General features: G+C 63.1%; 1 protein-coding gene across 5 annotated transcripts in view; it reads right to left on the bottom strand.

Moving 5' to 3' along the window:
• Window positions 1-24,257, bottom strand: part of ANO1 (anoctamin 1) — a 128,547-nt gene that overhangs the window by 5,091 nt on the left and 99,199 nt on the right. For 3 of the 5 annotated variants that reach the window (XM_090257278.1, XM_090257271.1, XM_090257294.1), the window contains 12 exons: window positions 23,296-23,456; window positions 19,981-20,063; window positions 17,295-17,366; window positions 15,218-15,295; window positions 14,229-14,303; window positions 11,409-11,610; window positions 11,111-11,222; window positions 9,983-10,040; window positions 8,247-8,347; window positions 7,501-7,646; window positions 4,854-5,006; window positions 593-645 (listed from right to left, as the gene is read on the bottom strand). In XM_090257278.1, the coding sequence (XP_090113404.1) occupies window positions 593-645; window positions 4,854-5,006; window positions 7,501-7,646; window positions 8,247-8,347; window positions 9,983-10,040; window positions 11,111-11,222; window positions 11,409-11,610; window positions 14,229-14,303; window positions 15,218-15,295; window positions 17,295-17,366; window positions 19,981-20,063; window positions 23,296-23,456 (1,294 nt within the window). The remainder of the gene's footprint in view (window positions 1-592; window positions 646-4,853; window positions 5,007-7,500; window positions 7,647-8,246; window positions 8,348-9,982; window positions 10,041-11,110; window positions 11,223-11,408; window positions 11,611-14,228; window positions 14,304-15,217; window positions 15,296-17,294; window positions 17,367-19,980; window positions 20,064-23,295; window positions 23,457-24,257) is intronic. The other 2 variants (XM_090257300.1, XM_090257287.1) reach the window with 1 other exon arrangement.

Genomic DNA, 24,257 nt, shown 5'->3' on the forward strand with positions numbered 1-24,257 from the left:
GGATCCAGGCCCTGGCAGAGGCGGGAGGACCTCGGCAGGAGGCCGCAGGAAGACCGAGGGCCGGTCTGCTGGGACGGAGGGCTGCGACACTCCTACCCTGCAGGTCAGAGGCAGGAGGGGCGGGGAGGGGCAGGGGCAGCAAGTCCCCAGCAAGCTAGGAATGTGTGGTGAGGGGCGGGCTTGGGGGGTACTGGCAGGGTTCTCCCTGTTTCAGCATTTCCCAAACCTTGAAAAAGAAGGCGTGTGTATTCTGTAAAGAGTAAGAATAACTTTAAAAAAAAAGGGCTGAATGATTGGCTATGAGGACTCACTCTCAACCTCCCTCTGTCTCTTGTTTATTCTCAGGACTGGGGAGAGGGTGGACTTAGGGGTCAAGGTGGGCACGGTGGAGAATTCTGCTCAAGGTGGTAGGCAAAGGTGGAGGAGAATTTGTTATTCCCACCCAGAGCCCCCGCCGTGTCTCCATCTGACACTTCCAAAGAGGAGACACTCCTGCCAGCCCGTGGCCGCACGCAGTGGGAGGCAGAAGCCCGCCGCGTGCCCCGGGCTGCCCCCCGCAGAACCAGGGCCCCGGCTGCCCCACGTCACTTACGTTGATGATGACGGCAAGCTTCCCCACGCCTCTGAGGATGTTGTACCAGATTCCTGGTGGGGAGAAGCGGCGCGTTAAAGGCCTGCGTCTGGTCCTAGAGCTCTGGCTGCCCTGCGGGTCAGACACCCGGCTGGTGCCAGAGCTCGAGGCGCGTGCAGGCTCCTCCGCTGTTTGTCAGCAAATCCTAACAGAGGTGCTTAAAAACAGCTGGTCTCTAAGTGGCCCTGCCCAGCCTCCTGTGGACCTGCTTCTACACTCCTTGGCTTAGAGGACGTGTCTTTTCTAGAAAGACAAAGATTCCATTTGGAGGCAGCTCCTGCCCCCCGAGAGCTCACGTGACAGTGACTGGCGCCCAGGCCCAGGACATTCGGTGTCTAGAACTGTTACATAGTTCTTTCTTCCTGTCCCTGTATTTAGGGACAGGCCAGGGCAGTGCCAGGGTCAAAGAGCAAAGCCAGGGCCCCTGGCGGGTGAGGCCGGGCCATGTCCCGGGTATCCCGACTTGGCAGCGGCGGGGTGTAAACCGTTTCCCGTAGCACCCGAGCCCAGGCGAGCACCTGGAGAAACGCGCGTCCCTCCGTGGCCCCCCCTAGCGGCTGGGCCCAGAGCCGGTTCTGCTTGTCAGAGCCCTGAGGGAAGGGCCCAGCGCCCCGCCTGACCCCACCCCACCCCAACCAAGTCCTATCAGGCCTGTGGCTGAACCAGGTCCCAGCGGGATAACGCGCCTTCTCAGGAAGGCTGGGAGAGGCCGGAGGCCCGTTACCATGTTCTTGTCCCTGGGGTGGAGGCTGCTGGGGACAGGAGGGCAGTGAGCCCCTGGGTCGTCTCCCAGGCCCTGTTTCGGGGGTGCACGCTGGTGGCCCAGAAACCTGAATCATAGGCAGCAGCCGACATCGGCATGTGAGGTGCCGGGCTCTCTCAGTCCCCAGAGACCATGCCGGGACAGCAGCACTCGGTGCCCACCGCGGATCTGCTACTGCCACGCCCGCGCCCGCGTGGGCGGTCACGCTCTGCCTCTGATCAGCAGCCCCTGCGCCGTGGGAGCGCTGACCTCACCCGAGGTCTCCAGCCTCCTGTGGTTCCCTCAGGTGGCCCCGTGGCTGGGAGAGCAGGCCCCACTCCTGCAGCCCACCTGTGGGGCCTGAGACGGAGACCTCCGGGTGAGGGTGCCGGGGACAGGTGAGCCCAGGCCCGGGAGGTTGTCTGGGTAGGGGGTCCCCTGGGAGGCAGCACCTGAGCCCAGCAACAGGAAATGTTCTGTGGCTGGGCTGGGTAACCGGCCCAATGAGCCAAGAAAGTAGACAGCGGGGAACAGGTGGGCCGGTGAGGGCTCCCCGGAGATGGGGCTGAGCCTGTCCTACAGGTGAGGCCGTGTCCTTACGGGCGGCCGATGGTCCTCTGTGTGACCCCTACACCAGGACCACGGGGTCGTGCTTCAAAAATGCAAACCCAGGACGCAGGAGCGGCCTCTCTCCCGGTGAGCTGGCTGCACACACCCGGGGAGGACCGCTGCTGTGAGGGTCTCCAGGAGCGGGTAGGGGCGCGATGCCAGGGGGGAACCTCTCTGGCGGGGGCGGGGGCGCCTGCCCCCTTCCAAGAACAGGAGGGGAGGTGTTTGGTCACCCCGACCGCAGGCACGGCCCAGGCCTGAATGCAGGCAGAAGCCTGTCACCCGGAGGCGCTGCAGAGGGAGGCTGAGAGCAGGAAGCGTGTTAATCTGCTGTCAGAGCTCGGGGCTGGGAAGCTAAGCCCGTTCCCACGCACAGGAGGACAGGGCTGGGTCCCCTGCCGTGACACGCCACACCCCGCTCCCCGTGCCCAGGCAGGGCCTTCGGGCCTCTGTGGCAGAGCTTCCCCCAGCCGCCCCGCCCCGTGGGTGCAGGTCTCGGGCCACGGGGCCCAGTGTCCCCTCGGGGCCCCACATGGATCACAGGAGGAATACAAAAGCCTCTTCTAGAAAAGGTTACAGCGAAGGAGCCATAAACAAACCCGTGAAAGGAGGGCTGGCTATGCCTTCAAGCAGCCGTACAGGAACCAGGAAGTGGGCAGCTGAGCCACCAGAACTGGGAAAACAGGGCGGCCGTGAGCGAGACCCCCGAGGACGTGCGCGCCAGCCTGGCTCGTGGGGGCCGTGGCTGCTGGGGCCCGGACCGTGGAGGCTGGAGGCCGCCCCAGGCTCCTCTCACTTCAGTGAGTTTGCGAGTTTGAGGATGTGGCCGCAGGGGACAGCGAGGGCTTTGCCAAGCGAAGGGTGCCAAAGCAAACACATGCCCGCCTGCCGTGGCCTCGCCTGCGGACTCCGGGCACTGGGACGAGTGACAAAGAGGCAGCGTTCTCTTCTCTACAGCCCCAGGACGACCCAGGGCGTGCCCGGCCGGCCGCCAGCTGCCCCTTTTGAGGCCTCTGGTGCGGGGACCTCTCCTCACAGAGGTGCGCGGCTCTGTCAACCACCTGGCCTTGGTCTTCCCGTCTGGAAAGTGGGTCCCAGGATCTGCCCAACCCTCCCCCGAGGCTCCTCTGAGGACCCGGCTGTGGAACACCCAGAAGCTCCCTGTCAGACCCGCTCCCTGGGGCCCGTCCTCGCTGCAGCGCCAGCCTGGTCCCCAGAGGGGACGTGCCAACACGGCCTGTGTGTGGATGGCCCGCAAGCCAAGAGCGGCCCCTTATGTTTTCGGGCGTGAGATGAAAACATGAGGGAGCTGCTGCTCGGACGCGGGGGGGTGGCCTGCGGGTCCCCAGACACTGAAACCTGTGTGGAGCGCTGACCCGCGTGAGGGGCATGGGCCGAGGATCGGGGGGACCAAAGGCACGCAGAGGGCCAGCTAAACAGCCGTTTAAAATCATACACGCAACATGGTACGGGAAGTCCAGTGGGGAGGGAGGCTCAGGCGTCACAGCAGAGGGTGACGGCCGTGGTACTTGAGCCCTGGCTCCGACTCCGGTCCCTAAGGCGGGCCGGACCCGCAGGCCTCAGCCCCGTCCCACAGCTTAACATGGGGCCGCGGGGGAGCCAGACGAGGCGGCCGAGACAGGCCCGTGTCTGAGCTGTGGAGCCGGCACCCTCACCCCTTTCCCCCTAAGCGGCCACACTCGCGCTGGGAGCCGCAGCCCACGCCCTCTCGGGGTGGGCGGGGGGGCTGGGGGGGCTGGCCACCGTCAGCGGGTCGGTCGGCCAGCAGAGGCCAGAGCACAGACCCAGGAGCCTGCGTCCGACACAGACAGGGACAGGGCGGCCTGAGGGGCATTTCCCAAGAGGGCGCCCCATGCGCAGGGCTGGAGGAGCCCCTGCGTGTGAGCAAGGTCAGGTCGGGGCCCCGCCAGCCCAGCCGGAAGGGGTCCCCACACACAGCTGTCCAGTCCTCGTTTTGGTGAAATGACAAACCACATCCCTAACGTGCGATTCCACCCTCGTTCATTCCAAGAATCTCCCTCCCTACCGCTGTGTCGGCTCGGAGACCAAGGGCCTGTGTTTTTGTAATTCTCTGTATTGTTTCAAAGGAAGATCCCAATACGTTTTTTCCACAGTGGACACTGGGTCCCCGTTTAAGTGACTGATTTTAAGATAAGACAGGCCGGGTGCTTGTAGGTGTGGGCTGACCCTGAGCCCTGCCTCTTAATGTCTCCACATCCCTTACCATCCCCGGACAGACAAGCACCCACATCTGCTTAAATGCCTCTGGTGACACCCCTGACCATTAGAAACTTACTCCCTGTGCTGACATGACATGCTCCACCCCTCAAGGCCCAGCCCCTCATCCAGGGGGAAGGGGCACCCCTTAATGGCCTGAGGTTAGAAAGCCTGGGGGCCTCTCGGCCCAGACCCCGGTGGGCACTGCTCTCCCTTCGTCAGCACAAGGGGCCGTCTTCCTTGCTTGCTTTCTTGTGAATCTTAAACGATTAAGTAGCCCCGGTGTGGAAGATTCTGGCTAAGCGGCTGATAAATAGGAGCCCCCCCATTGGTCTAGCTCTGTTCTCTGGGCGGGGCATGCACACAAATGTGCTGTGTGGGTAGGGATGTGGCGGACCGTCCATGGGCCAGTGTGGCTTGTGGGCCTCCTGGGTCAGTGGATTGTGAGACAGATATCAGGCCTCTTTCCCAGATATTCTCGCGCCATCTTGGGGGTGAGGAGGCCCGGGTGGGGCAGCGAGGAGCCCACAGGGGCCTGGCCCCGCTTTGCCAGTTCTGGCTCTCGCTTCTGCGGAGCAGGGTCTTCTCCCAAACCCAGCACGTGCCCAGAACCCGTCCCCGCGGGTCACTCACCGATGTCCTTGGCTCTGACGGCCACCGGCCTGCGCAGCTCGGTGACGAACTTCTTGGCGTCCAGGCGGATCTCGATGATGTTATTCAGCAGAGCGAACAGCGGGGCCAGGGGGAAGGACGCGACGAACAAAGTGACGAAGCCAAACTGGATGACTGCAGAGGGAGGCGGAGTCAGCGCGGCCCGTGCCCTGCCTCCCGCACGCGGGGCCCTGTCCCACCTGCCGGGCCCCGTGGTGGCCCGCCTCTGGGTCTGGCTGGCGCCCTGTCCCTGTGTGGCCCCTGCACGTGCGTGAGCCAGTGACCGGGGACAGGGGTGCCCGGGGGAGGGTTTACACTTGGCTCTGGGTCTTAGTTCGACTCTTGAGCAAAGGGCATGAACTCACTTATCACACGTCTAATCTTAAACCACAACACAAAACAATACTGAATGCAAACTGTAATTGAAAAATAGCAAAAACTTGATAAGGGGAAAAGGGCCCCGTGAACACAAGGCTCAGCCCATCACCCATGTCTGGGCTGCGAAGGACCCTGCATGGGGCCCTAGTGTTCCCATCCGCCAGAGGTTCCTGGACTGGGGGGGCCTGCCAGGGTCTCCAAGAGCCCCCAGCATCCTCTTCCATCGGGCCTCGGGGAGCCGGGCAGGGGCCGCTGTCTAGGACTGTGTGGCCCCTGCCTCCCCCTCCCTCTCTGTATCCTCATCACAGGCGGGGCGCCTCTGCCTGGCACGTGAGGCCGGCACAGGGCCAGTGACCAGGAGGGGACAGGACAAGGCTGCTGAGCAGATGAAGTGAGGTAGCTGGTTCAGGAAGTACCCAATGGGTGCTCCGTGCCAGGCAGTAAACAAGGAAGTGACAGAATGTCACCGTGTGCCTGGTTAGCTGAGTGTGACCATTGTCAGCACAGCGGGCATGGGGGCTGCATGTGGCCTCTGGGCTGCAGGGGACACCTGTGGACGCCGTTCCCATCTGAAGGCTCTGGGGGTGGCAGGGGCCCTCGGTCAGCTCCGCATGCAGGCTCAGTGGGTAGGCCGGGGGCTGCTGAGGCGGGGGCCATGGGCACCCCACTTTCCTTGCACTGAATGGGGACGGGAGAGAAGCTGGAGCCTTGATGGGGTTGGGGTGGGCGCAGGACCTTCCTGGCCGGGCCTTTTCTTCCCATGTATGGGCACCTGTGGGCACCGGGTGCCCACCTGAGGTGGCCTCGGGGAGAAGACAGGCAGTGGGGTGGGGGGGTGACAGCCATTGGCTGCAGAGCGCACCCTGGGCCAAAGGATGAGGGAATGAGGTCTGAAAGCCTCAAACAGGGGCTCCCAGAGTGTACAGCCCCCGGCCACCATGGATAGCTTATTTTTTTTTATTTTTTTAAATTTTATTTACTTCTATTTTTTAAAGATTTTATCTATTTTTAGAGCGGAGGAAAGGGAGTGAGGAAGAGGGAGAGAAACATCAGTGTGTGGTTGCCCCTCACACGCCCCCAACTGGGGACCCGGCCCGCAACCCAGGCGTGTGCTCCGACCGGGAACTGAACCGGCGACCCTCCGGTTCACAGGCCAGTGCTCAGTCCACTGAGCGACACCATCTTATTTTAAATGCCAGTTCCCTGGCCCATCCCTGGTCTGTGTGGGGTGCGGCCTGGGACTCTGCATTTTAAAACATTCCCCTGGGCACACAGAGCCAAGCGCCGCGGTGCCGTGCGGAGCAGGTGGGGGCGGGGTGACCCTGGGTGGGCCCCGATGGTCCGTTCGAGTCGCTCCCAGCTTCCCGGTGCAGCAAGGGGCATGGATGGGAAGCTCCCTGGGGGGCAGAGGAGCCTGTCCCAGGACCTAATTCATCGAAGGCAGAGGGACAGGGGACTTGGCCTCCGGCCATCACGGGCTGCCGGCCGGGAGGCCCTCCTCCCAGACTCCACGCTGAGCTCAGAGCACCCCCGCCTCGGGCTGAGCTTGGACTTTATTCCAGGAGAGAGGGAGAACGGCATCCCAACACAGCACTGCTTCCCTTTTCTCAAACCTCAAGCTTCTTTGCCTCCTGCGTCGGTGGCGAGGGGCTCGTCGGGGAGGCTGGGAGGCTGGGAGCGACTCGCAGGGACCAGCGCGGCCACGGGAGCCCGGGGAGGCTCTTCATGAAACAGCCCTCCCTCCCGAGGTGGGAGGCGGCCCTGCCCACGCGCCACGTCCCCACGGCGCAGCAGCGCCTGGCTGCGTTTGCCCAGGGCGGCCCAAGGGCTGAGTCCGCAGCGCCCCCCGCACAGACCAGGGGAGGGCCTGGGAACCAGCATTTAACACAAGCTGTGCACGGTGGCCACCAGGCGCTCCCCTCTGGGACCCCCTCTCCCTCACCCGTTCTCCCAGCAAACACGCGCGGAGCGCCCGCCGTATACCTGGACCTGTTCTAGGTGCGGGAGTCGCTAGAAAAGGAACGAGGTGAGCGGGCAACGTGGGGGGTGCTGGGGACCACAACGCACGGGGGGCAGCGGGGGGGGCCGGTGTGGCCAGAGCAGCGGGAGGGGGTGGGGGAGGGGGACGGAGTCGGGGAGCCTCCAGGCGGCTGCCCTGCGGCCGCGGCCCCTGGCCTCCTCCCTCCGTGGGTCCCGTGCGCGCCCCTGGGGGTCCCTGGCGCGAGAGGCCCCGCCCCCGCCCCACACTCACTCATCTCCATGTACTCGGGGGTGAGGCCCGCGAAGGGCTCCAGCGTGAAGTCCGCCTCGTAGCGCTGCTTCCGCTTCGCGTGCTCCTCGTGGTCCGAGGGGCTCTGGCGCTTGAGCCGCAGGTAGCGGATGAACTTCTTCATCTTCCTGAAACAGGCGCCGCGCCCCCTCAGGCAGGCTGCCACGCGGGGGGGCCTTGGGGGCGGGGGTCTGTCCCCCGGGTTTCCGACTCTGACCTACACCCTGAACTAGCGCACTGGCCCCAGCTGCTCTGTCCAGGAGCCCCTTTGCCCTCCCCCCCCCCCGCCCCCCGAGGCAGGGACAAGGGTCATCGCCGTGTGTGACAGAAGGCAGCAGAGGCGCAGGGAGGACAGTGGCCACCTACAGTCGGGGGACGCCCTGAAGGGGTCGGGTCAGGCTGTGCCCAAGCGGACTCAGGGAGGGCGGAAGGAGGAGGTGGATCAGGGAAAAGTGTTCAAAATGTCCCTGACCGCAGAGGGCCGGCTGGCTTGGCCAGGGGAGGAGCCGTGACTCCTGAAGGGTGCAAGGGGAGGGTGCCGGCCACAGGGGGCAGCACACGGGTGTGGGGCGCCCGGTGGGAGCAGAGTCTCCGGCCTCCTCCCCCTGCACTATGGGGTGGCTACGGCCCCGGCCCCCCCTCGGTCCTCACCCCCCGCCCTGTGTCTGGCGCCCCCATCCTGGCCCAGGCCCGCCTTCCCTGCCCCCCGCTGCCCAGCGGCTACTCACGGGATGCCGATCTCAAACAGGTTGTTCTGGATGAGCTGCTTGCCCAGCATGATGATGCTCAGCTGGATGCACAGCTCCATCAGGCAGCCCCCCGGGGCGCACTGCGGGGGAGGGGGGACAGGTGCGTGAGCCCGGCCCGCATGGACCCGGCGAGGGGCGCTCCGCCCTGACGGGGTGGCTGAAATGTGTCCTAACAAAGAGAGGTCCACGTCCTCATCCCAGAACCTCAGAATGGGGCCTTATTTGGAAACAGGGTCTTTGTAGACGTGACCAAGTTAAGGTGACGTCGTCCCAGAGCAGAGGGGGCTCAGATCCAGCAACGGGCGGCCTTATAAGAAGAGAAACAGACCCCAGAGGAGGAGGCCGGGTGACCCGCCCACGTGCAAGGGGGCACGAGGGTTGCTCGCGGCCTCCAGCAGCTGGGGGAGGGGCTGGGAGGAACCTCCCGGCCTCCTGGGGGACACAGCCCTGCTGACTCCCTGACTTCGGACATGGCGCCTCCAGAACCGTGAGAGGAGCAGTTTCTGTTGTTCTGAGTCACCCAGTCCGTGGAATTCTGTGAGGGCCCCCAGGATGCTTGTGTATCCGGCCTGCAGGCCGTCGGGGCTGAGATCAGGCTCGGAGAGGGGAGCACGCTGCCGGGGAGTGGGCAGCGCTGGGGCTGATCTCTGGGCTCCTCCTCCTCCCCGAAGCCAGCGCCCTGCCCCCTGCACTGGCTGCCTGTCCACAGACCCATGCCATTGGGAGGCCACGTGGTGAGACAGCCGGCCACCTCTACCAGCCTAACACCCCTGGCCTTCTGGGGCTTGTGTGCCTTAGGCTTGGGGCCGGGCAGGTGTGATGGGTGAGCAGCTTAACTCATCTGAGCAAACAGGACTCAGGGCACACTGGGTGACCCCTGCATACAGGTGACCCTTCTCTGAGTCCCTATCAAAACCGGTACTTTTACCTGAAAGTTCATCTTAGAGAGCCATTGTTTCATGAAAAAAATGACGTCCTTTGCTTTATTCTACAAAGAAAGGCACGTCCCCAAAGTCACAGAGTTCAACAGGCCACCATCTACTAAAAGGGTGCGTCACAGCGAGGGGGCCCCTGCCAGGCTTTCTGCGCCGCCGTGGATGAGGCCCATGTCTTGGGAGGTTCAGAGCCTGGCACTCAAGTTCAGCCTCTAGGCTGTGCCCCAGGCAGCCAGATTGCCCCGAATTCAGGGTCCCCACCAGGCCTGTACCCCCAGGGTCTCGATCAGGAAGACCTGCCCCCCCTTTTCTGCTAAGCTGACTTACTCTGGGAGCTGGAATTGCCCACCGGTTCCCCTGAGACCGGAGCCACCCACAGGCTCTGAGGCCCGGGCTTGGTCTGGGGGCCAGGACTCAGCGGCAGAGGGCGGCGGCCGGCGCACAGAGTAGGGGCCCAAGGTCAGCAGCATGGTGTTGCGGGGAAGAGACGTGGGCATTTCCGTGTTAGAGTTAAAAAAATGTAGCTGAGCCTAGTGTTTCCTTATCTTAACCAAAGAGAAAAGCACGCGAGGTCTAACCGGAAAAGGAAGAGGAAACTGGTGCCGTTTCGGTTCACAGACCAGGGATGGCCTCTGTCCTTTCGCCGGTGTGGCCACACCCAGGTGCACCCCCGGAGGAGAGGAGTCCCACGGGACGGAAGGGAGCCTGGTGAGGAACCAGTCGGCCCCGTGCGCCGAGCGGACGGAGCTGGGGGTTGCAGCGGGCCGTGGGAAACCTTACCTCTTCCATGCGGAATGATCGGAAAATGTAGACGTAGTCGCCCGGGCGTCCCACGAACCTGGGACAGTTAGGAGGCAGTTAGCAGAGACCTGACTCGGGGGACCGCAGGGCAGGGGGCGGGAGACCCCAGGGCAGGAGGTGGGAGACACCAGGGCGGGGGGCGGGACGAGCTGAGTTGCAAAGTTGTAGCCTCGAGTGTGTATATAGGCTTCTCCCTGCCCATGTCATTGGCAGAAAATCGACCACGGGGTTTTCTGTTGGTCGAGAGCTCACGTGATCCCCAAACCCACGTGGGGTGAGAAGCGTAAGGAACCCGGCCAAACTGCGGGAGTCCAGACCACGCCCCCACCCACAGCAGGGCCACGGAGCACCCCCCAGGAGCCTGGGACAGGCTGGGTGGGTGGTCCTGCAGCTCCCTGTCTGCTTCCTGCAGGCTGTGTGGGGTGGGGGCTCACTGAGGGCCTCCCGCTGTCACCCTTGGCTGGGCTCCGGGGCCCTGGGGAAGGGCAGCCGTGGGTCTTGCAAATTACATGATGCTGAGGAAGGAGCCTCGGGAGGGGCTCTGGGATCAGACCTGCCAGCCCCAGCAGGCGGGGTGGCAGGGAGTCTCAGCGGGGGGGCCACCGGCCCCTCCGAGCCCAGGACGACTCCAGAGGGTCCAGCTGCGGGGTTCAGCCTGTCCCCAGCCTGGAACGTCAGGCTGGCCGGTAGCTGTCCTTGTGGCACCCTCTCTCGTGGCCCACAGCCTCGAGGTGTCCCAGCCCACCACGGAAGCTCTGGAGCTCATGGCCTGGGGTCCCCAGTGCCCTGGGTCCCTGCTCCCTGGGGCCTCTGGTGTCCTGGGTCCCTGCTCCCTGGGACCTCTGGTGTCCTGGGTCCCTGCTCCCTGGGGCCTCTGGTGTCCTGGGTCCCTGCTCCCTGGGGCCTCTGGTGTCCGGGGTCTCTGCTGCCTGGCACCGCTACAGGAACCAGGACTCAGCAGCCGTGAGAACCACACTGACCACCCTGTCCTGGGCCCAGGTGCCCCCCTCTCGCCCCACACAGGACCCAGGGAGGGGAGCCACCCTCCCGACTGGGAGGAGCCAGTGGGGGAGAGGCCGTGAGACTCCGCAGCAAAGAGGTCCCTACCGGCCTTTGAAGAAGGCCACATAGAAGATCGGGGTGTAGGAGTTGACGAACTTCAGCAGGAAAGCCTTGAAGATGAGCCGCTCCTCGAAGCTCTTCTCAGTCTTGGGGACCTCTGCAGGGGAGAGACGCACACTGGGGGCTGGCCGGCTGCTCCGCTCCGCTCGCAGGGGGACGCACACAGCCTAGAGGGGCTGGCGAGCAGCCCAGGTCCCCACAGTGGGGGGTGGGGGGGGACGACTTGGGGCCACCGGCTCTGGTCTGGGCCAGGGCCGCAGCCGCCTGGGGCGCAGGCACTCACCGATCTTGGTGAGCCACCGGGCTATGCAGCCGTACACCTCGTCCAGAAGGATGATGACTACCAGGTTGATGATGACCGCAGTGGCCGTGACCGTGACGCGGATGTTGGACCGCACGGACGGGGAGGAGTTCATGGCTAAGGCGGCGGCCGTGGAGATCCTGTAGATGATGACGCCAAGGACGATGGCGAAAGTCACCGCTATCTGCAGGGAGAGGGGAGGATGCCATGGCAGGGCCACCAGGCCTCGCCGGACCACCCCTTTGACTCCTCCTGACCCTTCAGCTTTAAAACGGAGACGGCCACTTGTCACCCACCACACGCCAGGGGCTCTGTGGCATTCACGTCCTTACATGAACGAGGACCTAGTCTTTGTTCCACAGAAGAGGCTGACGCTTGGAGGGACCAGGTACCCAGGCCGGTCTCCCAGCCCTCACGCTGGCATTGGCCAGCTCTGGCCCCTGCGGTGGCAGGTGGACCGCAGGGCGGGGGCTTCTCCCGCAGAGCAGTGACAGTCTCGGGCGGACGGCTGTGTCAAGGAGGTGCGTGGGGTATGGGGTGGTCCGGTCCTGGGACAGGCAGGTCGGGTCCCTTCTCTCAACCTCTCCAGAGCCACCAACACCCTCTGGCTTGTCCCCAGGAGTGAGTCCCTCCTCTCGCCAAACCCACTGAGGGGCTGGAAAGTTCATCAAACAGAGGCTGGCGGCTGCCTGAGAGACGGGTAGGAGGCAGTGGTGATGACGGGTCTGTTCTGTGTGCAGCTGTCGGCCGGCCTGGGTTCCCTTTCCTTTTCCTCAAAGACCCCGACTCAGCTGGGAAGAGCCTGTCCTCACCCTGTCCTGCCCTAGAAGTGAGGCCTCCGGCAAGTCCCAACCCCAAGGACACACTGTGGGGTGCAGGCTCCACCCTCTTCCCGCTCCCTCCTGTGTGTCCCCGGTCCTCGCACATTTCCTCCCATTAGGGGTGCAGAGGGCAGGCAGCGTCCCTGCTGGGACGGTCCCTCAAGGCTTCTGGGACGGTCCTGGAGAGGCCTGGGGACGCGCTGTGTGTCCCTGCAGCTTGGAGGGGCCGTGGGCGCCTTGCCCCTTGGGGACACCACTGCCATCAGATGTCCCCTAGAAAAGCTCTCATTTTGGACTTTGGGCCAGTAACTCTGCTTCTGCTGGTGACTCAAGGGGGGCCACACCCTGCCCGAGAAAACGTCCATGGCCACCCCACACCCTGATAAGGGGCGGCCCGCTTGGAGGTGCGGGTACCACTCCCCGCCAGCGCTGGGAACCAGGGCTTTCCTCGGAAAATCCCTGCCTCCTGCCAAGAGGCCCCTCCCAGGGCGGCAGCAGCCTGGCCTTGGAGACGGAGGTGCAGACAGGGCGGCAGGCCCGCAGGGTGACTCAGCAAGGCCCCCCTGCCCAGCCGGAGGGTTGGCACGCCTGCACGATGGGCCAGCCCTGTGGCAGTCCCCTCCCTGGGTACAATTCCCCACGGGAAGGAAAGAGCCGCCAGGGCCAGGGTTTGGCTGGTGTCTCTAGAACCAGGAACATGGGGACACATCTGGGTTCTTAGCCAAGACTCATTCAGCGAATGGGACTCCTGAGTGCAGGACAAAGCCCCATCTGACCGGGTCACCAGTATGTCAGGGACCACCTCGTCCCCTACCACTGTCTGCCTTTGCTGGGAGGGACCAGGTGCCACATCCCAGCTTCCCTGGAGTTAGGGAGGCCACCGGACAGGGCCCGACCAATCAGGTGCAAGCAGAGGCTGTGGGCAGGCCCTGTGGAGCGCGCCTTCAAAGGGGGGCTGCCTCCACTGGCTCCGTCGCCTCCCCCTGGCCCTAACCCTTCCTCCTGCCCGGAAAGTGGAGGTGATGTTGGAGGTGAGTGGCCACGCTGTGACCAAGAGGGGGCACAGGGTGGGAGGGAAGAAGGTCAGAGAGGCCAGTGTCCGCTGGGGCTGCGGGGCTGCCCCCTCCTCCCTTTCCATTGCACGAGGAACTTGAAACCCCTCGAGAGACTCTTCAAGGAAGTGACATGTAGCCCAAGGACCCCTTGCTGTGGTGCAGAAGGGCCGGCTGGCCCCCTCGGCCCTGCCTCCCCCCCCCACCGGGCCTTCTGCAAGGACCCCGCTGCTTCCCCCCCAGTGCCTAAGCCTCCTGTTTCCCACGGGGCCCCGGGCAGGGGCCATGGCTGGCCAGAGCGGACACGCGTGGGCTTGTGGGGCATGTGCTCTGGGGTCCTCAAGCCAGCTGGGCCCCTGCTGAGTCCCTCGCGGGGCTGCGCAAGACTAGAACGTAAAGCTCCAGGCCGAACACGAGGACAGTCACCTCTTCAGTGAGCACAGGTGGCCCTGGCCTCTTGGGAGGGCACAGCTTGCCAGGGGCAGAGCCCTCCAGGCCAGAGGCTCATCAACGTGGGACTAAAACCCCTGCGGAGAGCAGCGGTGGGGCCGATGCTTCCCGATCGGCGGCCCGGCCGCAGTCACCAGGGTAGCACCGTGCTGACGTCTGTCTCCTCTGCGCATTGTTGATTAATATTTAGTCGTTTACTTGAAAACTGCCTCAGTTTTGTTTTAAACACTATCTGTGAAATGGGGCTTTGAATGACCCGTCACTTAAAATGTGTCATGAAAGGTGAGCATCGGGGACCCCACGATGCCACCTCACAGACCCCAGGGCATGTGGAACCCCCTTGGGGGTCACTGGGGGACCCTGGCTCCTTCCCATTCTCGGGGCACCATCCCCCATGAAGACACCTGCCATGGTGACCGCTGGTCCTGGGCCAGGTGTGGGTTCCCTGACGCCCTCCCGCTCAGCCTTCTGGGACTTACCATGAAGATGATGGACACCAGGTTGGTGAGGTAGGCCGGGAACCGGTCTTTCCAGGTCAGCTTCACCTTGTCAGTCTGCAACAGGAGACAATGCAGGGTCATCCGTGGAGCCACCACGGTGGGGAGAAGCGTGTGTGTGTGTGCCTGCGTGTACATGTATGTGCATGTGTACACATGAACTTGGACAACAGAAATAAAGACACCTTAAAAAACCAGCAGCAGGGGACGAGAGAATGCAAACACCTAGTGCCCAGAGGAACAGCGGGCCCCTCACTACCTGGGAAGTGATGTCACTTAACAATGACAGTAACAGGTGTTGAACAATAGCGTCCCTCTGTGTGACAATGAGAATGATGCCCCACAAACACTTTCCTAAGTTCGATCATTAGACCCGCATCAGGGAGAAGCCTGTATCTGAACCCATGTCTTTGGCGGAGAACCTCACTTCTAAGGCAGGAAGAGCCAAGGTGTTTTGCCCTCCGCCGCCCAGGCCATAACAGTTATTTTTTCTTTGCAGAGCAAGTTTAAACGCTGGCTGCCCCGTAGCAATGGCGGGTCGCGGGGGCACCTGGCGGCCGGCTCTCCTGGTCTGGAGGAACCTTAAGCAGAAGCTTGTCCCCAACCCAGGGTGTTTCAAGAATCAGGTGGGCTTCTAAGTGGGAAGATGTAAGTATGTGGTCAAAGAATGCCGCCGAGGACAGACACCGGAGGCCGCTCGTTCCAGGGGCGGGTGGCATGCGTGTTAACGAGAAGACGGAGACCCGCTGGCAGGCAGGAGTGACGAGAGCGGTTCCCAAGCCCCCCCCGCCCCCCCGCAGCGACATCTCCGCAGGCGTCCCAGCTCATTAGGGGTGGCAGGAGGGTGAAGAAGCATGGGTGTGGATGTTAAGAAAAAACCCCAACACAACAGCCAGTTCGTGGGGGAGACACAATGGCCTAGGGGCGTCGCAAACAGTCAAGAGTGGCATCGCCCCGAGACAGAAGAGTACCAATTTCACCCCCGCCATGGCTGTCTTAACCCTCTGCTTCCATTTGTTTGTCGACTCTTCTGGAATATTCCGGCGCTTCTGGGGGGAGGGGGGAGGGAACAAGAGAGCACCGCGGGGTGAGGCGTGACCGCGCCCCGGGCCACCGTGGCGCCTCGGTGTGCTCGCTGCCAAGGCTGATCCGGGTTCTGGGCATTTTAAACCAGGCAGAGCTGGCAGAGACCCATGTCCCCACAGAAGAACTGGGACCCAGCTGAGCGGAGCGGCGGACGAGGGTCCGAGCGGCGGCCGGAGCGCACACGGCTCGTTTAGGGAAGATGCCGGGTGTGCGAGCCCTTGATGCCACCAGGAGGGAGGCCACAGCCAGAGCGGCACGTGTACCGATTACGGGGCGGGGAGTTTTTTTCCAAATGAATTTGGTGCCCCGGCGGCGGTGGCGGGGGTGGGCGGGAGCGAAAACCATCAAGTAGCCACTGGGAGCCAATGAGATGGAGGAGGAAGAAGGGGCGTGGCCTGCGGGAGGCGTTCGGGGCCTGGGGTCCCGGCACAGCCTGCGGGAATGACCCTGTGCCACGTCGCTCTCACGTGATCGAAGCTCTGTGGGCAAAGCCACGACGGGAGGGACTGGGGTGCTCCTGGCACAGCCACCCAGAACCCCTGTACAGGCCTCATGAGGTCCCTCGTCTGCAGCGGAATGACGCGCCACAAAGCCTTTACCCCCCCTTACGGGGGAACGCAGGGCCCTTCCACCCTCACACTAAGCGGTGCCTCTGAAAAGCCACGGGGTGTCCTGGGGCCACATGTCTCGACACCCACGTGGGGCTGAGGATGCTGCACCGAGCCCACAGCGGGGTGTCGAGGCATCGGGTGGCCATGGAGCTAGCCCAGGCCACACGGCGGCCGCTCCGGGGGCGATGTCCGCTGGGGTGTGCATGCCTTCTGCTCTGTCACATCAAGGGGACCATCTCCTGATTTGGGGGGATGACTGATATGGGACGACGACTCGTGCTTTTGTGGTTATTTTCTTTGCACCCCCAAGTCCCGCTCAGACTTGTGTGCAGAGAAGCGCACCCTCTCTCTGGCTGCAGGAGGACTAAGCTGGAGCCCGAGACGGGGCTTTTGGTGCACCCACCAGACCCCCGAGAGGGGACGTTGGTGGTTACGACCCCCAGCCACACTGGACTAGCAAACTCTGTCCATGGGGCACAATGACAAGGCAAGATAAACCCAGGGGACTGTCCTGACCAGCCCCAGAGGCCGAGAGCAAAGGGGACAGCAAACCCGGGTGCACTGCTCCACCACCCCGTCCTTCCAGCTGCAGACAGACGCCAGCAATGGCCGGGGGCTCTGGGCTGGGAGCCCGTCACTTACAACCCCGCCATGAAAAGACAGCCAAGCACCTCTAGAGGCGTGTGAGGAGGACTCGGGCTGCACGCACGAGGTTGGGGAGAAAGACAGGTATTCATTGTAAAAAGACGTGGGCCTCCAGAACGTCACAGGACCAGCACTCCTCGCGCCACCTCTACTGTCTGCGGGTGAAACGGGAATTGGCCGCCGGCTCAGGGACCTGGTTGGGCAAGCCCTGCCATGTCATCCTTCGCACAGAACACGGCGCGGGACACAGGGCATGTCACGCGTACTGCGGAAGAGCTGCGGAGCCCCCTGGTTCTTGATGTTACATGTTGGCTGACCTTTGAGGTCACACTCAAGACAGATCAAGAAGGTGGAGCTGTAGCAGGTTTGACAAAGTATGGTCTACGGCCCAATCGGGCCTCCTTCTTGGTTTTATAAATAAAGCTTTATCGGAACACGCGGGGCCTATCTGTCTGCCTGCTGTGTATGGCTGCCTTCGAGCCACACGGCAGCACTGAGTCGTTGTGACAGCGGCCTGCAGTCTAAACGTTACTGTCTGGCCCCAGTCTGGAGGCTGGCTTCTGGTCTACACTGTTGATGAACTCAGTGCGTGCCGAGCCCTGGGCCACACAGGGACACACACCCAGGGCATGCTGAGCCCTGGTCCACACGCGATGCACACCCAGGGCTTCACTGCTGGGAAAGCCAGCAGCAGTGGGCACCATACCTCTTTGTTCTTGGATTCCTTTCTCAGAGACTTCTCCAAGACTCGAGCTTCATACTCGGCTCTGGGATGGCCCTGTGAAAGAAACCGAATTGGCCCCGTTACTTGTGAGTTTGGGGTGCTCACCATGGGCACACATGGCAAATTTAGTCCACACATTCGCCCTGGGCACCCGCTGGGGCCGGTTCATAGCTGGCTGTTCATACCACTTCCAGTCCAGAACTCGCCGTGCGCAGTCTGGCCAGGATTCTCCCCCTTGTTGGGAACCCCAGCCCCTCGGAAAGGCCACAGAACCCAGCTCCGTGCGCTGGGGGCAGGGAAGTCTGCGCCCTGCGGCCCCCTTTCTCACTGTGAACACCCAGCCATGAACTGGCCCCGAGAATGTTCTATCAGGAGCCGTGGGGGTCAGAAGAGACGGCAGTAAGTGTCAGCAAGCGCGGGCAGGCCAGAGGCATCAGGCCTTGGGGGAGCTCAGAGCAGGTCAGTGGAAGGCACTGGAACAGAAGAACGGGGATCAGAGAGACCCGCAGGTGGAGAAGCGGAGACCCCGGCCGGTGGAGGAGCTGCGGGGAGCCGGACGGTAGAGAGAGACAGGCGAGGTGTGCGAGAAGGTCCCTCTCCCCGGGAGACAGGCTACAGGAGGACAGAGGAGTGACAAAAAGTTCCAAACCTTAACTGCCTCCTTCAGGGACCCAGAACGTGAAAACAAAAACAGAAAGACCGCGTTACTTGTGTTGTTGGTTCAGAAACGGGCCACATCCTCTAAGGAGACTGTCTCGGGAACCAGGACGGGGTGACGGAGCGCGGACGAAGAGCCCTCGGCCTGAGACCCATAACAACTGGACGCGGCTACCTTAGTGTGACCGTGTGGTCCCTTCGTAGCGGGAGGGATTTTGGAAACGCCCAGGGGCCTGCTGGACGAACCGCTTCAGGCCCAGCCAAGGGCACACAGGCCCGGGGAGGGACGTGGGCTGCTTTGCTCCCAGGGCCAACGCTGGGGGCTCAGACTTCGAGGACAGGCTGCCTTTTCACCTCAGGGGATTCACTCCCAAGGAGGTCCCTGGTCAGCCACGGGAGTAGGGGGGGGGGGACGACTCACCTTGGGGACCTCATTCAGTCCCCTTGGTCCTCGTGCTACCCCAAGTCAAGTGCCCAGGGGGCAGGGGGCAGAGCTCATGGGATGGATCACCCAGGGCCTGAACAAACAGGCCCGGACCCCTGCCCCCAGCTTTCCTCAGCCACGGGGACAGCACAGAAAGGACATTCTAAATCTTCTAAAATAAGACAAGGCCTGCTTTTTGTATCAGCATTTTCCTCATTGAAACAGGAAGAAGGAAAGAACCTGCCCGGGAGCCAGCTGACCCAGACCTGGCCACAGGGGATGAGCGGGTCCCATGCCTAGCTCGCCCGGACGAGCTGCGTGTCTGCGAACAGGCCGCCTTGGTCTGGGTGTCGCCATGTGTGAAATGGGACCCTGTGACCCCCTGTGGCAGAGGGCTGAGCCCAGAGGCAATTGGCTGTGTGGCCGGTCACGGGGCACTCACTGGCGCTGGGACCTCCCTGCTCTCTAGTGCATTCTATCCCCTGACCTGCTGAGACCCCCTCCAGCTCTCCTGAGGGAGAACTGTTCCTCCATCTGCATTTGGGAAGTGAGGCCACTGAGGCACAGAGAGGGTAAGCAACTGGCCTCAGGCCACACAGCATGGGCAAGGCCAGAGCAGGACGGAACCCCGCAGCCTGGCCCCCTGAGGCTGCTGCCGCCACCCCTGAGCCCTGAGCCTCTCCCAGCAGAGTCCATTCCCCTCGGCCAGCGCCGTCCAGTCAGCCCGGAGCCCGCCCCAGGCTTCTGCGAACTGCCCTGGGTTTGGCGGGAGAGTGGCCGACAGAGCAGGTCTCAGGAGAGAGCATGTTGCCTGGGCAAATGCAACAGGAGCATTAAGAACACGAGGGGAGAGACGTTCACATTACAGTGATGATGCACGAGGGCTTTCTCTTTTAAAAAAGCACGGCATCTGAAGGAATTGAGCAGCGAACAGCGTGGCCACACTCAGAGCTCCGCTCCGCGCGCGGCTAGCTATGGGGACCTTTTCCTCATCGTTCCCACTCATCCCATGGGAGTTCCGGCTGGAGCTGCGCATTCGGGATGGGCAGGGCCAGGCTTTTCCGAGGAACCCCGGGGGGAAGGTACACCGCTGTCCCAGGGGCCCTGGGTCCTGACGGGCCCTCTCTCGGGAAAAGAAGACATGGGTGGCTGGTTTTCCCTCTATTAGGAAACACTCTGCTCCCATTCCCAGTCCCACCCAGTTACTGGCTCTGAGGAGTGTGGCTTTGGCACCCAAGGCAAAGGCTCCCAGCCGCTTTTGGGCACTTGGCCTCGTGGGCGGCGGCGGTTCCCTCCCAGACCCGCCCGGCCTCCCCCAGATGCGATGAGGTCAGCGCAGTGAGCTGTCCCTGACCGCACTGGAGGGCGGCTTGTCCCTGTGAGCGTGGAGATCAGAAACACTCCGACAGACATCCAACGGTTGCCCTGGCAACCGTGGGTAAGTCCAAAGCCAGGGGCATGAACGGAGGGAGAAGTGGGTGGGGAGTGGCCTTGCCTGGGCTCAGGACCTCGGGCCTCCACATGAGTTCCCAAGAGGTCATGAAATTGGGAGGCAGGGAGGACACGAGGGAGGTGCCCCCCACTCACCTCCTCCTCCTCAAAGCCTGTGAGGTCCCAGCGGTAGTTGAGCCGCATCTGTTTCCGCTTCCAGTGCTCCATGAAGGTGGCAGCTGCAGGCAGGGGGGAAACCAGGAAGTCAGGGGCTGGGGAGCCCCGAGACGTAAGTGCATGCTCCTCTTCTTCTCCATTTGGTGAGTGAGGGTCACCACGTGCTGGACCAGGAACTTCACACGAATCAACGCCTTCCACCCTCCCAGCCACCCTGAGGCAGAGCCGGCCATGTTCCCATTTTACAGATAAAGAAACTGAGGCACAGTGAAATCTAGTCCTAGCTGAGGTTACTCATCCAGCCAGTGAGGGGCCAGGCAGGCTGGTCCCACAGCCTGTGCTCTTAACCATCCTGTTCTGTCGATCTTGGGGTCTCCCAGGTCACAGATGGAGGTCCTGTGGTCACAAAGTGTGATGGGTGGGCCAAGGCCGCTCACTCAAGCTTCGCACCCATGCAGGTGGTCTGCCGAGCAGCACTTGCTGGCGCTCCATCCTGCTTTGTGTTACCAACAGACTAAGCATAGTTCAAATGCAGCCTCCTCCAGGAAGCCTCTGGTCATCCTCCTCAGTGTCAGAAAGGAACTAACTCCTCTTGAGACCTCTCCTGCTCACGGTGCCCACACTGCCTTCCATTGTAATCCCTGCCCCATGTCCAGTGGCCCTTCTGGTGTGTGGGCCAGGGTGGACCTTGTTCCCCTGGGACCCTGCATATGGCCCATGCCTGGCAGACAGGAATGCAATTGAGAGCGTTCCCTGAAGGAAGAAGTGGCTGTTAGGGGCACACAGCCGCACCTGGAGGGGCCCCAGGCCGAGCCCTTTACCCGGGAGCTTCTCCCCACGAAGGAAACCCAGCAGAGGCTGAGGGCGGAGGGCCACCCCTCTGGGGACACAGCCCGCTGTCCCTCCCAGCACTGACAGGTCTGGGGCCACTCACGGTCACTGTGCGTGCAGAGATGTTATTGGCTAGAGGACGGAAAAGGAAAGAATGCGGTGGGTGATGGACACTGGAGGGAAGAATATCCCTGAGAGGACAGTGAACCAGTAATGGACGAGGCAAGGTCTCCGCTAATTACGCTTGACAGTGGGTGTGAAAGGCCCGGGGACAGAGGGACTGTCCCCGCAGCCCCCGCCCTGCGCAGGGGCGGTCGGCACAAGGCACACGGCACACCCCCCTCTCAGCCCAGCAGGCTCTTTGCTGTTGCTTCTGTCTTGATGTAAAACAACCTCCTTTTTCCTGAAGGGACTGCTTCGTGCGAGTGGTTTGGCTTTGCGTCACTTTTCCCACAGAGGGGAATGTGCAGACTGACCCTGTTTGACAGACAGGTGTGTTTGTGGCTTCCTGGGTGGACGTGGAGCCGGAGGAGGCGGCGGTGGCGTGGGGCAGACAGCAGGGCAGATCTGCCTTTTTCCCTCCTGGCGGGGTGGAGGGGGCAGGGGCGGAACCATCTGTTTTCTCCCAGGGACGGCACTGCTGCTAAGGGCTGGCCAGCACCTCTGGGGGTGCGAAGCGGTGCTGCTTTGTGCACAGTAGGTGCTCAGTAAAGAAGTGATGTGAGCAAACTGGCTGCATGGAACGGGCTGCACCAGATTCAATGACTTTAATCAAATTCCTGCGGTGCAGGCCGGCTGAGCAGTGTTCCTGCCTGGTGCCTCTGGGGGAATCTCTGCTCCCCAGGAGGGCACAGGAGAGGGCCTGAGGCTGTCTGGGTGGAGAGATGTGACCAGGGCAGAGAGCTGTCATGTCTGCTATGAACTGTTAGCTGTGTGATCTTGGACAAGGCCCTTAACTTCTCTGAGCTTCCATGTTCTCATCAGAGAACAGAGCCCCGTTCTGCTGCGCACTGTGTGGGGTGACGGAGCTAAGCTGTGCAGGGCCTCAGCCAGGGCCGGGCGCAGTCAGTCCCCGGCGCAGGCTCTGAAGGGAAAGACAGGCGTAGCTGGGACAGACGAGGGAGCTAAACGTGAGGAGGGGCCCCATCAGGAAGAAGCCAGGCAGGCGCGGAGCATGCACGTGGGCCAGAGCCGGCGAGGAACGCCAGCAGAGGGAGTGGAGCCCAGAGGGAAGCCCAGAGCGGGGGTGCCCAGGGGTGGGGATGCTGGGGTCACGTCTGGCTCTGCCTCTTAGGAAAGCTGCCTCAGTGTGTCTATCTGCCGACTGGGGTCATGGAGGGACGGCCTCCTACAGCCACTGGGCGGGGCGGGTAAGAGCAGTGCCGGGCAGAGGGGGGCCTCTTGATGAAGCTGGGGTTCTTTTCTGAAGAAGAAGTGATGCGGCCCACAGAGGGCCCCGAGCACAAGGAGAGAGGCGCAGTCCGGGCTCTGAGTTTCTAGGATCTCGGCGGTTGTCACATTTTCGCAAAGCAAGTGCTCACTGCACAGACGCGCCCGCTAGCATGGCACCCCCGCCAGCTCCGGGCGCGGCCCGAGGAATGGCCCAGCAGGGACGCACTTGGGGGTCCCCGCCAGCCTGTGAGGGGACGACGACTGTCTCCACTGGACAGGGGGGAGCCGGGGGCCCAGGGAGTAAAAGCAACATGCCTGAGGCCCTGAAGCTGGCCAGTGGCAGGTGGGAGCGACCCCGAGTCTGGCCCCAGAACAGGCATCGGCCCGTACACGCCACCCCAGCCGGGCCCACCCATCGGCTCAGGCCGGAGGTCTGCGCAGGCACGCGGCGCTGCACCGCGGGGTCGTGCCCAGCCCGGTGGGCCTGCCACTCAGGCAGGGCACCCAGGAGGCCTCTGCTTGACTTCCTGGGCCAGATCGGGGGCGGAGGGGAGGGGGCAGTGGAGCAAGCATTGCTCAGGGAAATGGGGGTCGGTTCCTGGACCTGAGAGTTTAATCCTCACCATGGCCACTCAGGAGTTCAGTGACCCTGGGCTCCCTGGGAGCCTCCCAGGGGCCTCGGCTTCCTTACCTGTAAAATGGGCACACGGAACCTACAGGGTTGCTGCAAGGATCTAATGAGACACGCGCCCCAGGGTGAGCGCAGGTCAGGGAGGAATGCAGAGCCCCTGGCCCTCCCTGTTCTAAAGCAGATGCCTTCCTGGTCCCAGGAAAGAAGTCTGATGCTAAGAGCGAAGCACCCCCCTGCCGGGTGCTTGATGTGGGGCTCCCGGTGGGGCCAGAATCAGAGACCCGGGAACCGCAGGTAAATGGGGGTTATCTCCATGCCCCACCCCCCCGCCCTGCTCCTCCCCGGCACACACTGCCTGTGGACTCTCCCACGGAGGAATGCAGGGAACCCGCGCACACTGCCTCCGCCCCAGCGGCCTGGCGGGCAGGCGCTCTGCTCACCCCAGAGGGCCATGAAGATGGAGAAGAAGACAGTGGCCGGGTTGTCAAAGAGGTGGCTGGCCCGGGCAGTGGCGCAGGCTGAGCTCATCTTCCAGTAGCTGCAGGTCTTGTCACACAGCGGGCACATGGTGACGTTGTGGGACTGGTCACACATCTCCATGCTGGAAGACAGGGGAGCGGCCAAGAGTCCCAGGCAGGGAAGGGCTGGGCCCGAGCTGGGGGGCGGCGGGAGCCCCCTGGTACCCACCATGCCGGGCACGGGTAAGGCACGGCAGCCAGCTCCAGCCAGTGCCACGGCCCGCCTCTCCGCCCAGGGCCAGCTCCAGAGATGCGCGATATGTGCCCTCAGTTTCATGCGTGGCTTTATGGCCTTAAAATTCTCCGTGACTTTTGAACAATAATCCCGCAAGGGCTGTAGCTGGTCCTGGGTGTGGTCCCACCCAGACCTGCCGCGTGGCCAGAGAGGGGCATGTGGGCGTTCACCTCTGAGGCAGACCCTCGGGCCGCAGCACCCACAGCCTGTGCTGGGGTCACCTCTAGAAGCCAAGGGTCCCTGGCCGGTCCCCCTCTGACAACCGGGCGCTCAGGCTTGTACTGTACTGAAAGCAAACGCTCTTACGGGCCCCGGGACTGAAAGAGAACTAGGCAAAGCCACAAGAACGCCGCGTCTCCCTGAGCCCTTGCCGTGTGCCAGGCACCACGCAGGTCTCACTCCGTCCTTGTGCGGACACCGTGGGGTTGGAGAGAATGCGGTCACGAGCTGCTGGGGGGCGGGGGTGAGACCCGGCACCCGGGCTTGCTCAGGAAACAGGGCACTGGGACGGGGTGCTGTGTGCTGCTCGGCACAGGCTTTCATTCTGCTGAGCAGACACGAACTCCCAGGCCAGAGCTGAGCCGCTGTGGGCGGAGGGGAGAGGGGGGCTGCATGAACCCCGCGGCCTCCTTCCCCGATCCCGACACTC

Source organism: Furipterus horrens, unplaced genomic scaffold (genome assembly GCF_987537825.1).
Source record: "Furipterus horrens unplaced genomic scaffold, mFurHor1.1.pri manual_scaffold_2, whole genome shotgun sequence".
Taxonomy (NCBI): domain Eukaryota; kingdom Metazoa; phylum Chordata; class Mammalia; order Chiroptera; family Furipteridae; genus Furipterus; species Furipterus horrens.